Raw genomic sequence first — 14,927 nt, 5'->3', positions numbered from 1 at the left:
CTTCAGACTTACAATAAACGACAATAAAAGACTTGAGTAAACAACACGAAATCAAAACGACACGTAGTTTATGTGAATGCAAGAGTTTAATTCATGAGAAACTGGCTGTAACCTATGAGAAAAGCTGCAGAAGGTGAATGTAGGAGTGCGAGGTGATAAAGAAATGGGGTAAATAGAAGAATAATGTGGTGGGGATCATGATTAAAAGTGCACTGTAATGTAATATTTGTGTGGCGTCCAAAATTCTTTGAGAGTTATTGTCCGGATCTGATTACTGCTCTTGACAGGGAAAATATGTTGCTTAGTAAAAAAAAATAATAAGAGTGAAAATAGGACTCCTGAAGGAGATAATAATTCTGTCTTTTTTTCATGCCACGTTTAGAGAACGTAATGCCAAATATCCTTTCTCAGGTGAAGTTACCGGATGGCTCGCTTTGCTCAGACAAGTCTATTATTAATGTTGATGCGGTTGATTATTTTTCTCGGTTATTACTAAGAAAAAAGAGATTAATAGATGCGATAAATATTTAAAAATCGAAATGTTGTATTTAAAGGAAATTTAGATGCGTCATTTGTCCCACTAAAATTTAGAGGCGACAAGGCGCATATGTTGCCACATCTAAACTAATTTCGGAGCACAAGAATTGGTGTATTTAAATGCGACAAATTTCGCATCTATTTATAATTTTTTTATTATTTTATTTATTAATTAATTATATAGATACATTTAAATTAATTATAAATATTGTAAAACATAAAAACTAATAGAAACACATTTATATAAAAACGTTCATATAAATTCATAAGCATGAGTACATAACGGTATGTATAAGCATATAAACATAAGTAGTAGATCCGACACATCGCATCTAAAAGTTCATTTTGTGGCAGTGGCTTTAGCCCACCTTGACTTCATGATAACTTAAATGTGTATGAGCATCTAAAGTTCATTTAGAAAAAACTAAGCCCCTTTGGATTCCACATGACTTCCTGTAAGATGATTATCATTTGTACTTCTTATAAACATTATGAATTAATCTTCTTATCGTCAATTAGCGTTTGATTAGAGGATAAATAGTGTATGAAGGTGCATATAAGAGCGATAAAGGCAGCGCTAATGGAAATGAGAGCCCAAGGGTGTTTGAAATAGTCCCGCACAAGAATCCTCCGATAAGTGTGCCATCAACTTTCTCAGTGCCGACGTTTTTGGTGAGCTCGACATAGAAATTCTCCTCAACTCAAGTGTCGATGTAGAGGCCGTTGAAGCGAGTAGCGTCGTCAACGTTGAGCCGTGTCCATATCACTCGGCTCTTGCATAGATTCCACCGTGTATGAAGTAACACTGTTAAAACAACACTCCGGAGTAAATAACAAAAACAACACACTTTCGCAATAAAATCGTTTTTGTTATTCAAAGTTGTGCCTAAAATGATAAAGCTTCTATTGAGTTTTAGAACACGTGACTCACTCGTTCTTATCCTCTCTACATACCTTGTACAACGCTGGATAAGTCTTATTGGGCAACGGTTTTCTTCGTACAATTTGACAGAGATGACAACTATAATTCTATCAGCATTCTTTGTCTTTTATATTTTTGTTTTCCCGCTCATATAGCAATTGTTATCTTCATTATGTGCATAAAAGGAAAACTATGTAATGAGAAATATATGAGCTGATTTTATATCAAAAAGGAAATTGTCTCTCTGCCATTTCTTCATAATCACCGACTTGTACTTCGTGCAGCACTGCTCCAGCCTGATCAGGTTTCGAAAGACATGTGTGTGTGTGTGTGTGTGTTGTAGTTTGGAGAGCCAAATCGGTCTAAATTTGTGCCAAGATGATGTAGGTTTCGAGGTTTGAACTATTTTGGCATTGCTAATTTCCCCATTTCATGATTTGCTAGAGATCTTTATTGAAGAAACCTAATAGAATTTTTGTCGAATATGTTCTTGACAAGTACGTTTATACTCGGCTAAATCATCCATTGTTTTCATATGTTTTATTTGTCTTCTGCTTTTTATTTTCGTTTCAAGATATTTGAATGTTGAATGAGATAATGGACTTTATCCAAAATCTTTGCAAGGCTGTAGTCAAATTCTGTTTCTTTAATGAGAATTCCTAAAAAAAAATTAAAAAAATAAATGTAAATTATAACTTGTCTCTCTCTTTTTTTTTTTCTTCTACTTCTATTCGGAGTATTTGATTCTAATTCCCTTGTCATTAATATAGGAAAATAACCACCTAAAAAACAAATCATAGTAAGAGTAGATAACACGTGGACTGAGTCGTACCCGATTCCAATCCTACGAAACCGGAGGTGAGGAGGACCACCTCCCGCGTTTGCTCGCCCACGTGCCAAATGGCACAACCATAAATAACCAACGAAACCAAGGGTATATATCATATTCCCTCTTTTTCCTTGAACTTTCCATTCTCTCTCCTCCCAAAAACCCTCTCTTTTCTCAACAGCCAAACAAAACCCCAATTCTCTCTCGATCTCTCTAAAACCCTCTCTCTAGCGCCGCAATGGCTGCCGGAACGATCAGCCGCCTCAGCTCAGCAGCGCCGTCTCTCGCGCGCCGACTCTTCGGCGTCTCTGTCACGCGCCGAGCCTTCGGATCGGCCTCGGCGGCGCGGCTCGACGACGATTACTACTCCGACTGCGAAGAGGAAGAGTGGAATCGGTCGGAGCTGGTTGACGCGGTTGGGTGGGTCCCACCGAGAGGAGTGCAGTGGGTGGTGATCGGAGACCGAGGCGCCAAGAAAAATCTCTACGCCCAGAGGCTATCGAAGCTTCTAGAAGTTCCCCATATTTCCATGGGAACTCTTCTTCGCCATGAGCTTAATCCGGGTTCTTCTATCTACAAGAAGGTAGGAATTCGAATTCGTTCCGATTCAACATTTCTTTATTTTTTTTTCAATTAATTTTGTAATTTAAGTTAATAGTCTTTTATTAAGAATTCACCGATCTTTACTTTTTTTTATGATATTTAGACTTTCAAAAGACCTTATTTCAATAGCTGGCAAGGAAGTGGACATCAAATCACTTCTCCTAAAAATACCCAACTTAATTTCTTAGTTTCTTTATTTTTGTGTTCAGTTTGACATACTTTTTATTAATAGGGAAAAATAATTTTATTTTGGATTGTTCAATGGAGTCTAAACGTGCAAAGAGTGAACTTTCGACCTTGTCTTCATGTTGTGATATATCTAAGCGTTTTCATAGCGAAGCATATTGAAAGATTACGCCACCACCATAGCAATTTGTCTTAAATCTCGATAAGACTGTTAGCTTTAGCAATCTTAACAGTTTCTGAGCTTTAAACCCTTTTGTACGATGTAGATTGCGAATGCGGTGAGCGAGGGAAAGCTCGTTCCCGAGGATATCATATTTTCTCTCTTGTCGAAGAGACTTGAAGAAGGGTACAACAGAGGCGAAACTGGGTTCATTCTCGATGGAATCCCTCGTTCAAGACTCCAAGCTGTAAGTTTCAACCACATTGAAACTTCACAGCACTTTTGAAAGATCATTTGATATGTTAAAGCCGATCTCTTTGCTTCAGATGTTGGGTTAAATTGGTATCTTTTGTTTCTGTGCAGGAGATACTTGACCAAATTGCGGATGTTGATCTAGTGGTGAATCTCAAAAGCAAAGAGCTTGTTCAGGGGAAGAATTTAGCAACTGGGAATCTCAATCTCCTTTCGGAAATATCCGATTCAAAAGAACTGTACAACCAAAACTTGGTCTATACGAAGCAGGTATCGTTAATGCCTCTTCTTCACTTTTCGGACACGGGTTTGCGTGCTCTTTCGTCGAGGTTTTGATATTCTCTTTCGCTGTTAACTTATTTCTCCGCAGAGTCAGGCATTGGAAGATTACTACAGAAAACAGAGGAAAATCATTGACTTTGAAGTAACGGGTCAACCCAGTGACACCTGGCAGGGTCTGTTGGCCGTCCTGCGTCTTCAACACATCAATGCCATCAGTTCTTCGTCGCAGAAACTAACTGCCTGATTTTTGGCCCATAAGAGTCTCCTTTTTTTTTTAACCATTTTTTGTTATATTTTTGCCCGGCGTAATAGTAAATATATATGTGTTGAGAGACGCTGGGGTTTTCCACCGTGAAAATTCCAGCTAATTTTTGCAAAATTTTGATGGTCCTTTTTCTTATATGTATTGTTATATAGTAAAATGTGGAACATTTTGGCTTAAAGAGCTTTGTAATGACTCGACAATGAGAGTGACACTACGAGAAGTGAACGATGCCTTCTTTTTATTCTCCTTTATAATAATAATTTTTGTCACCTTCATGAAATGGAAATCGCAGTTTGCCCTTTTTTTTTTTTTTTTTTTTTATCTACGCAGAATGGAATAGAAGAAAAGAAAAATTGGAAAGAAATATTCTATAAGTTGTGGACTTTTTTCTACCGCGAATTGATCTTATGGTTGAGCTTTCTGTATTGAAAAGCTATACGCGAGTCAATAATTGTGCGCTTGTGTCTCGTGGAGTACCTTCTTATTCCTCTTTTGTGTACGAACCGTTGCCATCAAAATTTATTATCTGATACTTATTACACACATAGGTTTAGAATCGTTTGAACTCTTAATGCGTCCATAATTAACCCCCTTTTTTTTTCCTCGTTCAAATAACAGCTAAACCTAAGACTAAGAAACATCATAAGATTTACAAGAGACAAAAACACGTTTGTAGTAGGGGTCTTCATATTTCACTCTCCATCCACACATCGCGAAGTAGCTCATATCTCACAGCACTTTGACTGTTTCTTTCCTTGGAAATCCAGCCAGACCTCGTCGGAGATGAGCGAGGACCGTCGTTGAGGATTAAGGCTAACGGAGAATTCAGTTCATCGAGCTCGTCATCGCTGGTGTACGACTTTCTGAGAATCGACGATCCACTTCTTCTCAAATGGGATTGACTTCCAAGCTCTCCGATAATGGTTGCAATCGAAGCGGTGGAAGGTGGAGAGTAGAGGATCGGAGCCGCCTCGCACGGGAAGTTTGTCGAACTCTCTTCTTCCTCGGTGGTATCCTATTATTATGATACGATAGGGTAAAGAAATGCTTTTGAGTGGATATTTGATATAATTTGATTGGACTGACCTCAGACTCCAATGCTTCGAAAACGACATTTGGGATTGGGTCAGGGCAGAACTCGTCCGGGACGAAATTGTCGAGAACCCTCTTGATCAACGGTGCACCGAATTTTGGACATACCTTCAAAACAAAAAAATAAATAAATATTTAAATAAAATCTTATAGTATTAGAGATGCAAACCGAGCAGAGGAAAGATATATGATCGAACAGACCTCTTTTCTAATGGATTTATTTAGGAGCATGTCCTTTGGAAGCATCATGAGATCACTTAAAGCGTTGAGGAAATGGAAGGACTTGAAGGTTTTTTCATGGCGTTCATCTTCGTTGCTGTTCAGTTCTTCGAGAGGGTCGTCGTCGTCAATTCCAAATGTGTCAGTAAGCCATCTCGACCAGTTTCCAATCTTAAAAAATAGAACAAAGAATAATTACAGCTCATCATAACCTCTAGCAAATGCAACTAGGAACGATTTCGACACCTGAAATTCGAATTAACTTGACATACTAACTCGGAGAGCTTACAGCATTTTTCAACTGTGCACCAGCCTCGAAGCTAGACGTTCCAGCTGGAATAGGAAGGACCCGAGGATCGCCAATGGGATCGGATACAGGATCGGTCGGAATATCGTCACCGGATTCTCGAAGAATCGCATTAAACATTGCGACATCTAATCTCGAAACAGACTGCTCCATAACCTTAGTTGAAGTAAAAATATTTTAGACGAAAGTTACCCCATAATTTTCTCTATGTTCTCAGCTTAAAAAAAATCCCACTTTAAATAATAATAAATACATAAAAAATTTACTTACTATTCTAGCCAACATGGGCAAGCAACCACATTCGTGTCCGGCGGCACGAACAGGACAAAGCCTCTCTAAGGAATCTCTAAAAGCCTTTTTCCAAAGGTCTAGCGAAAAACTCCCTTGCTCTTGCCCACCAGAACTGGATGACCTGTTATAGTTTTTCATCGGCTCGGAATCACTTTCTTTCTCGGTCGTCTTTGAGTCAACGGACTGCATATGCGGAGTCAAAGTCTGAAAAGTAACAGGAAAAAGAATTAGTTTTCCTCCGAATAAATTTAGCATTGAAGTAGGGTTCTATCGGACCTGCCACCAAATAGATTCAACTATTCTGGAAAAGATCCAAGCTTCGATCTTTTCAAGGGCACGTGTAAACACATGTGGCTCTTCCCAATCAGTGGACCGGCTGTCCAAAAGCTTTATTCCTTCTCTTTTTCCGGACGAAGAGATTTTCCACTTCAATGGAGAATGTCTTCCGTCCATCATCTTCCGAGCATTGACACCGTTGGCCGAACCAGAACAAAGTTGATCCAGTTTTCCAGAAGCTTGGACTAGTATTGTTCTCAACACAACCGTATTAGACAGCCAAAATGTTAACCTGAAGATTAGAATAAACCACAGGGGAAAATACATATTATCTCACATAAACACATCCAACTTTTGGTCCATCAGGGTTTCCAACTTGTCATCTTATTAATGAATAACAAAAAACACCCATCTTCTCATATTATTAAGAATATAATTTATTCCTATCAGCTAAAGGCTAAGTTTTTTATTGTGTACTTTACTAATATATCCATAGCACAGCACCAAGATCTGAATGAAATACTTTGATAGAGAAACAAACAATTAACTAAAATATAGGAAAAAAAAGGGTAAAACTATAAGCACAGATCTACATTCTCACATTTCAAATTTCTGCTTTTACCATAACTTTGGCTATTTGAATTTGTTCTAAGAGTGGGAGAGATCTATACGTACCTAGGGACATCATTTCCACACGCTTTTGCAACCAAAACTAGCCCCGAAACAGCGCTCGTAGCTGCGTTGGCTCTTCTGGACAAGGAAGTCTCTTTACAGGCGTGAAGGTACATCCGAGCAAGTCGCCGAGCCGGAGCGTGAACTTTACTCCCCGAGCTTCCGTGCTCGGCCACCACCGAGTAAAGCGACGCCTCGACCGCCGCGGCTTCGGTCAGCTCTCCTTCGAGCATTTTTATTCTGAGTTCCAATTGTTGCAATTTGCTTTCCAAAATGGCACTCCTCGTATCCCTCGGAAACACCTTGGCGTCTTTTCTTTCCTTGAGCCTGAGGCTAGCGAGGCCATTCTGACCGTGACCGCTACTTTCCTTAATATCCGCGTGATGCCCATTTCTACCCGAGTCCGCTCTCACGGATTTGACGAGCTTTGATCTTTCGGATTTCGGGGTGTTTTCACTCGTTCCGAGATTTCCCTGGCCTGAAGATGTATCGCTTCCAAATGATTTCCTTCTCGTAACGTCTTGTGCATTGAGCAATTCATCATCTCTAGAATCTATGGAGTCAATTTTTTCTTCTTCAAATGAGTCTCTACCGATTTCCTTGGCTTTCTCATTACCGTTTCCATTATCTTGAGTATTACCATTCGGAACCGAACTCTCATGCTCTTGTGCACTATTCGTAACTTCGGCTAGATGTTCATTACCGTTACTTCCCATTTTCATGTCGGAACCCTCTTCTGCAGAAGGAGAAGAGGAAGAAGAATGATGACCACCGTCGGACTCGATACTCTTAATGAATTCTCCGGTGCTTGAGTTGGGAGAGTGGGGTTTTGAGGCATGGTTGTTTTGAGGACTACCCAAATCAGAAGACAAGTCTAGTGACGATGATTGGGATAAGCTTCTCTTCATATCTTCAAGCGGCGGGTCCTGATGTACCTTTGAGGCCGTGACACGATTCCCATTAGTCCCTTCGGTGACATCACTACGCTTGTTGCTCAAGTTCTGCAATTCAATACCACGTGAAATTTTTTAATTCAGCGTTAGTAATACGCGTAAAAAAAAAAGGGCTCCGGAGCTCAACAATATTTAGAGCGTAAACAATATTAACCTCTTCATTCCGATTATGCAATCCTCCATTAGAAGAAGAAGCCGCGGCGGAGGAGTGAGATGAATCATCTTCATCGCTCTCAGCTTCCTCGGCGTACTCTTCGTTCATCAACGCCGACACGGACTCTCCGCCGCCGCGGCCGTTGCTTTCCATCGACATCACTCTCGACAGGCTATCCCTCGACGACGAGCCGGCTCGAGCCTTGAAGATCGGCTGAACCGTGACGCAGAGAACGGGCCGGTCCGTGTTCCTGAAACTCCTCTTACAGTTCATCGGGACATCGATTCTCAAACCCTCTCTGAGCAGACCGTACTCCGCGAAATCGATCACTGCGGTTGCCAAGGACTGACCTTTCACGGTATTGTCTCTCCGAGCCTCGAACAGGTTCAGCTCAAGGCAGTTCTTCTGGAACGAATCGCCGCCGTCCGAGGATTTCGCGTTCGAGTCTCGTACCAGAGTCACGGGCACTTTGAAAGACTCGTCGAACTCGATCTTCCCTTCTCCGACGATGGACCCGATCGACGGAGCAACCGAGTTCGTCGAGCCGGATGATCGGTGGTCTCCGTTTTCCCACTGAATTAAAACGGAGCGGAGCGATCTGAGGGACTGGGAAGGAGGCCATGGCTTGACCTCGTGAATGTGGATTTGGTAATCGATGTGCACCGTTGAGCTTCTCCGGTTATTCTTACCCCTCAATCCTAGCACCATTGTTGTTGCAGAGTCACCAAACAGCTCTTCTTATCACAAGCTTTTTTCTGCCGAAAAGGAACTCTGTAACTCCGATCAAAACAGTATTACAAGTCCTGTAAATTCACCACAATGCCATGTGATTTAGTGAACAAGATTTGCATATATCTCCATATCCGCATTTATTTCCTTCAAATAAAGTTAGCTTAGGGCTATGATTGCACATGAAAAGTTACAGGGAAAGAAATAAAAAGACTGATGCCATAATTGGTGAGTGGTGAGTGGCTTTTAGCTCAATGGAATCATGATTGGTATCTAATATCAACACATTAAAAAAAGAGCTTCAAAAAAAAGAAAAAGTAAGCTCATTTATGTAAGAGCATGTGAATGAATAGATACGCAATGTTGAACAGAGGAGCAAAAAATCAGATCCGAGTAAGCAATGAACAAAGAGCTTCAAAGCTGATCAATTTCCAACTCAAAACCAGCTCAAAGCGAATGAATTTCTTGAGAAACAGAGCACATTAAAAAAGCAAAAATAAGAAACTTCGCCCAAGATATGAAAATAGATAATACCTGAAATAGAAGAAGAAAAAGGAGAGAGAGGCAAAAAAAGCAACTGAGTGTATGTATATTTCAGCTATATATTTAAGAGCCGGAGAGTAGGGGAAATGCAAATACGACGAGCAGAGAATGAGAATGAGCTATTAAAGAATGTTTCGCCATTTCAGAACTTCACAGAGCTTCAAAGGCTGAGAGTGAAGGAGAACCAGAAAGCGTCCATTAAAGTATTAAATATTAAGCTGACATACTTACATGAAAGAGAATTTCCTTGTTTAAAAATAAAATAAATAATTTATCAATCGGTTAATTTTATTTTTTTTAATTATAGCTTAGATTGTTGCCTTGTAGCCAATTACTGAGCTCCGTGGGCTAAAACGGTGGCGTTTGATATAATTTTATAAATATATTAAATTTTGGCTGGTTGATGTCGTTTTGTGACGTTGCCTTGATAAGGAAAGGGCGACTTACCACCTAATTTTGATATCATATTTCTATATGCCCATTTTTGTCATCGCAATTTATTCCTCACGCGTTCCTAAATTATTGTGTGAAACACTCTCCTTATATAAATTAATTAATAAAAAATAAGGCATTTAGATTTTATAAACGGAAATGGACGGATCTATTATCATTTATAAATCAATTTCTCATAATCAATCACAATGATAATTTTACTAATTTTATTAGTGAGCCAAGTTTATACATACGTTTTTACCATCTTTATATATATATATATATATATATATATATATATATATATATATATTTCTCTCATTTTCTCTTTCGCTATCTCCGTCTCTTACTATAGCTCTCTCTATGAAAGAAACGTACCCACGCACCCAAAAAATTAGAATTCGTTGTGATTCGGTCTTCAGTGATGTTCAACCTCTCACTCGAGAAGCCCAACAAAGTCTCGGTCGTCCAGTCCGGAAGTGGATGAATTCGAGGTCGAAGTCGATTGGGGAGAACGCGGTGGCTCCGCTGTTCGCGCTCAGACATGGCCGCTGTCGGAGCTCTTGTTTCAAAGCTATGTTTCAAATATAGGGTTTCTAATAACCAGAGCCTTTAGTTTATATTCGTCCCGCTTTGAACTCCTTCTTTGGCGAAGGTGGTGACGCCTATTTGATCTTCGCCAACATATCCAACGATTTGGCTGATGTATTGGGCGGCTCGGCGCCAAATCTTTGTCGTTCAATGACTTCATCTTTGGCCGATATTTCTTCTCGGAGTCTCAAAGGCTTCGAGTATTCGAACAACTGGGCTAAGATCGACAAGAGCTCGTTGCTTATTTCAATGGAACAGGTTCAGAGCTTCTTTGAGCAATCTCGAAATGGACAGATAATGGATTTCGAAGCCGATAAGCGAGCACCAGCCTCGAGGTCGACCTCCTCCTCACGTCCCGCTGGCAGCAAATCGTTGTTTGTCACCTTCCTCCGCAACTTCTAGAGCCGCTGTGAAATCTCCGATAAATAATGCCGATACATCCATTTTCTTCTATTGCTTTTGAACAAGCAAAATAGAATATGAATGTTGGGTAAATGACAGTGAAACTTTATTTGGTTTTTGTTTCTCAAAGTTGGAATTTCATTTTTATGATACATTTGTGCACCAAATTACAGTGACAGTGATTTTAAAACATGGAATTATGTCAACACGATATATCAACAAATTATATTATTTATTGACATATCAACAAATTGTGTCATTTATTGACATATATATGTTAACAAATCGTCAAACAAGCTCAGATTTGTTGAAATATATGAGATTCAGAGGAAAAAAAGAAGAGAAAAAGTAAAGAAAAAATAATAAGAGGGGTACAATTATACATAATATATTATCGTTCTTAAATTTACAAATAAAATTGTTAAAATTATAATTTTAATTGACTATGAGAAAAATTATTGTAAGAGATAATAGATCAGTCTCTTTCCCTTTTATAAAATCTCTCTAAAAAAATATCTGTCGGCATTTTGAGATGAACGTCTATGAAGACTTCTGACTTTCTTTTAATATTTTTATTTATTTATATGGAAGGATTGTTGAGCTCTTTTTTTTTTTATTGAAGGAATTGATATTGACCTTTAAATGCATTCAGTATCTAATTATATTTTTTGTTCCGGCACAGATTATTTGGTGAATATAGTATAGCGTTTTATTTTCCGTAAATGCAACACTCATGACAACCCCAAAAAAAATAAATTAAAAGGTTCATAGTTGGTCTTTTATGTCTACTCTTACTCTATCTACATACAGCTGTTGTGTCAGTTAAATACTTATTTATATGCTAAAAAGAAACCATAGAGTAGTAGTGTTATTATGTTCTTAAACTTTGTTAAGTACTTTACAAATGAGTTAATAACAACATGGACATAACTCTTTGTTATCACTAATTTACATATACTGGTTCTGGAACAATAAATTAATTAGTGGATGTAATATTTTATGAATGAATCTCTCAACTAATTACGTGGATTTTTATTGAAGAAGAAGAAGGCAAACGTACAGGTTATGCAAGAAAAGAAGAAGAAAAAATAGATAGATAGCGCGTGGGATATATGTGAGTGCAAGGCGCGTGGTCGAGTGAATCTGCAGTGGAAATGTATTTCTTCACCGACACAACAAAGCTGTTTGGCAGCAGTCAAAATACACAAACCCCAAAAGAGTGGCTCCCACGCTTCTCTCTCTCTCTCTCTCATCGTCAGCTTGTGCTTTCAAAGCCCATTTCTTAATATATGGGCTTTTAAAGCCCGTGATTCTCTTATCTTCTTTGGGCCACCCAAAAGAAACAAAGAAAAGGGATTATTCCTAAACTATGACTTCTACAATGATTTAGGACCAAAATCAAATAAGTCTAATTTTACCCTAAACTATGACTACCTATTTTCCTAAAGTACAAAAATAACCCCACTTTGTTTTATTTTTATTTTATTGGAGTATTTGACTTCTGTTACAAATGAGATTACTTTTTATTTTAGTCAGACTTCTCTCTCTTTTCCTCTCTCTCTCGCGTGTGTACTCTGTCTTCCTCTGTTTTCATGTTCGTCTCTCTCTATCAACCCGTGTCTCTCATCTCGTTTCTCTCTCTGCTCTCATCTTGAACTCGTTTTCCACTGGCTTCATGCTCGTGGAAAAAAGGTATGGAAAAGCTTCATCATGAAAAAAGTTCGTCACTTTGATTATGGAAAAGCTTCATCATGAAAAAAGTTCGTCACTTTGATTAGGGTTTAATGGTTTTCATGAAAAAAAAGAGTTTTTGTGGTCTTTGAAGTTAAAAAAACAATGAAAGAACGATTCTTCGAAGGTTGGAAAATCTGGAAAAATTTCGTCACTTTGATTATGGAAAAGCTTCATCATGAAAAAAGTTCGTCACTTTGATTAGGGTTTAATGGTTTTCATGAAAAAAAAGAGTTTTTGTGGTCTTTGAAGTTAAAAAAACAATGAAAGAACGATTCTTCGAAGGTTGGAAAATCTGGAAAAATTTCTTAAAATTTCTGAGAATCGTTGAAGATTTATTGACATTGTTGCATTTTTATTGACATTAATGTCAATAAATCTTCAACGGTTCTGGGAAAATCCTTTGAAGATTTATTGACATCAATGTCAATAAAAATACATTTTTATTGACATCAATGTCAATAAATCTTCACAGTTTTTTAATTTTTTTTGTTATGATTTTAAATATTTATAAAGGAATTTTAAACGTTTAAAATATGAAATTAACATCCCGATTACACTCTTTTATGCAGTAATGGGTGATATTTTAGTGTATGTCAAGCATAGTGGTACATGGGTGAAACCATGTGTATACAAGGAGGGTGCATCGTTTGTACTTGTGCTTTCGGATGGTTTTGAATACCACCATCTCATGGACGCCTTGTACGCTGAGATGGGGCTCTTACCGTCCACTCATTCCATTGTGGTCAAATATGAGACACCATTTTCGGCATTGCCAATAAAGATTACAAACGATAGCCACGTCAAAAGTTACTTGTATTTGAGGAGCCGAGACCTTTCCATGTCAAATTATCATCTTGTTATTGAGATAGTTAAGCTAACGCCCGATGAGGCAGCAAATCAGCCGTCCTCGTCTCGCCTAGAATTAAGTCCAATGAAGGGGGAGTCTCGATTTGAAGAGTTTGCATCTCCGTCCACAATTGGATTGGAAGAATACACATTTGAACAGCCGCGTGCGTTGGCATCACAGCCCCCTTCCCCGCCACAGAGACCGTCACAGCCAACTCCACCGACACATAAACCATCTCCACAACCTCATTCATCTACACAAGGACCCTATCAACCCACTCCCTCGACACAACGACCTCCACAGCCCCCTACCAAACCGTCCAGGATTGGTCGTGAGCACATTGGGGAGAATGAAGTGATGGATTTGAACTCGCCTATCAGAGTCGAGCTAGGAGCTCTATACGCTACCAAACAGGCCTTGAAGAAGCATTTGAACATGTATGCGATAAGTAACCACTTTGCATTCACGACAAAGAGTTCTTGTAAGAAGTATCTCCACGTCGTTTGCCCGGGTGACAATTGTGTGTGGGCAATTCGTGCGGTTAGATTAAGGGAGACCGAGGTTTTTCAGATTAGGAGGTATGTGTTTCTCCCTATCTTTCTCTTTTTTACATCATTATTTAGTTATATTCACGAACCTTAATGCACAGTATTTATTGACATTAAATTCAACAAATACTGTGATTTATTGACTTTGATATCAATAAACACTGTGATTTATTGACTTCAATGTCAATAAACACTGTGATTTATTGACTTCAATGTAAATAAATACTATGATTTATTAACAATCTATGTTATAGGTTTGTGATCTATCAACTGACATTCATTTATTCTTAATATAGGTTTGATTCTGAGCATACATGTTCCGTAGAGTCTAGAAAGAATCCAAAAGCCACGGCGCTATTCACAGGAGATGTTGTGAAACACAAGTTTGTAAATCCTCGACAAATGAATTGTAAACCGAAAGAAATCCTTGGTTACATGGAGACAGATTATGGAGTTCGTATGACGTATAAGAAGGCTTGGAGAGCAAAAGAAAAGGCCCTTGGGTTGTTATACGGAACTGACACTGAGTCGTACGCATTTCTGCCCACCTTAAAGTATATGATTGAGACAATAAATCCAGGGTCTGTTCTGGAGCTTACTGCTGACCGTGAACACAGATTTATAAATTTTTTTATGTCTCTTAGTCCCTTCATAAGAGGATGGAAGTTTTGTCGGCCTATCATCATTATCGACGCTACGTTCTTGAAGAACTATCATCGTGGAACTTTGTTTACAGCGGTAGCGATGGATGCAAATGAACAATGTTTTCCCCTCGCCTTCGGTGTTGGAGACTCTGAATCGAATGAGTCATGGTTGAATTTTTTGAGCACGTTAAAGGCAGCGATAGGGGAGAGGCCACGTCAAGTCATTGTATCTGACAGGAACAATGGAATATGTAACGCTGTGGCAAAGGTTTTTCCAAATTCGGGACATGGGTATTGCGCGCATCATCTTCTTGGAAACGTGAAGAACAATTTCAAGGGTCTCACCAAGAGTTTCAACTGGAAGTTTTATGGTGCAGCAAAGGCATATACTCGTATGGAATTTGAAAAGTATATGCGCATGATCGACCGGGAAAATATTGAAATTCGACAATACCTT

At 38.8% G+C, this 14,927-nt stretch overlaps 2 protein-coding genes across 2 annotated transcripts; one reads left to right on the top strand and one right to left on the bottom strand.

The window, feature by feature from the left end:
• The first annotated feature begins 2,442 nt into the window (after positions 1–2,442).
• LOC149406334 (P-loop containing nucleoside triphosphate hydrolases superfamily protein) lies at positions 2,443–4,277 on the top strand. Its single transcript, XM_089630292.1, has 4 exons — positions 2,443–2,871; positions 3,344–3,484; positions 3,601–3,759; positions 3,860–4,277. Exons 1-4 carry the CDS (start codon positions 2,527–2,529, stop codon positions 4,013–4,015), a joined length of 801 nt encoding a protein of 266 aa, XP_089486418.1. The 5' UTR covers positions 2,443–2,526; the 3' UTR covers positions 4,016–4,277.
• Positions 4,278–4,487: 210 nt separating this feature from the next.
• Positions 4,488–9,490, bottom strand: LOC149406333 (EEIG1/EHBP1 protein amino-terminal domain protein). Its single transcript, XM_089630173.1, has 9 exons — positions 9,264–9,490; positions 8,001–8,803; positions 6,897–7,894; positions 6,222–6,513; positions 5,925–6,149; positions 5,637–5,810; positions 5,330–5,518; positions 5,123–5,236; positions 4,488–5,051 (listed from the first exon to the last, which is right to left on the bottom strand). The coding sequence occupies exons 2-9, from the start codon at positions 8,706–8,708 to the stop codon at positions 4,722–4,724; spliced, it is 3,030 nt and encodes a 1,009-aa protein (XP_089486299.1). The 5' UTR covers positions 8,709–8,803; positions 9,264–9,490; the 3' UTR covers positions 4,488–4,721.
• Between the last annotated feature and the right edge of the window lie 5,437 nt (positions 9,491–14,927).

This window comes from Urtica dioica, chromosome 1 (genome assembly GCF_054948205.1).
Source record: "Urtica dioica subsp. dioica isolate 48M chromosome 1, U.dioica_male_clone48M_v1_H2, whole genome shotgun sequence".
In the NCBI taxonomy this organism is placed as follows: domain Eukaryota; kingdom Viridiplantae; phylum Streptophyta; class Magnoliopsida; order Rosales; family Urticaceae; genus Urtica; species Urtica dioica.
This window is presented reverse-complemented; position numbering and strand designations above follow the sequence as displayed.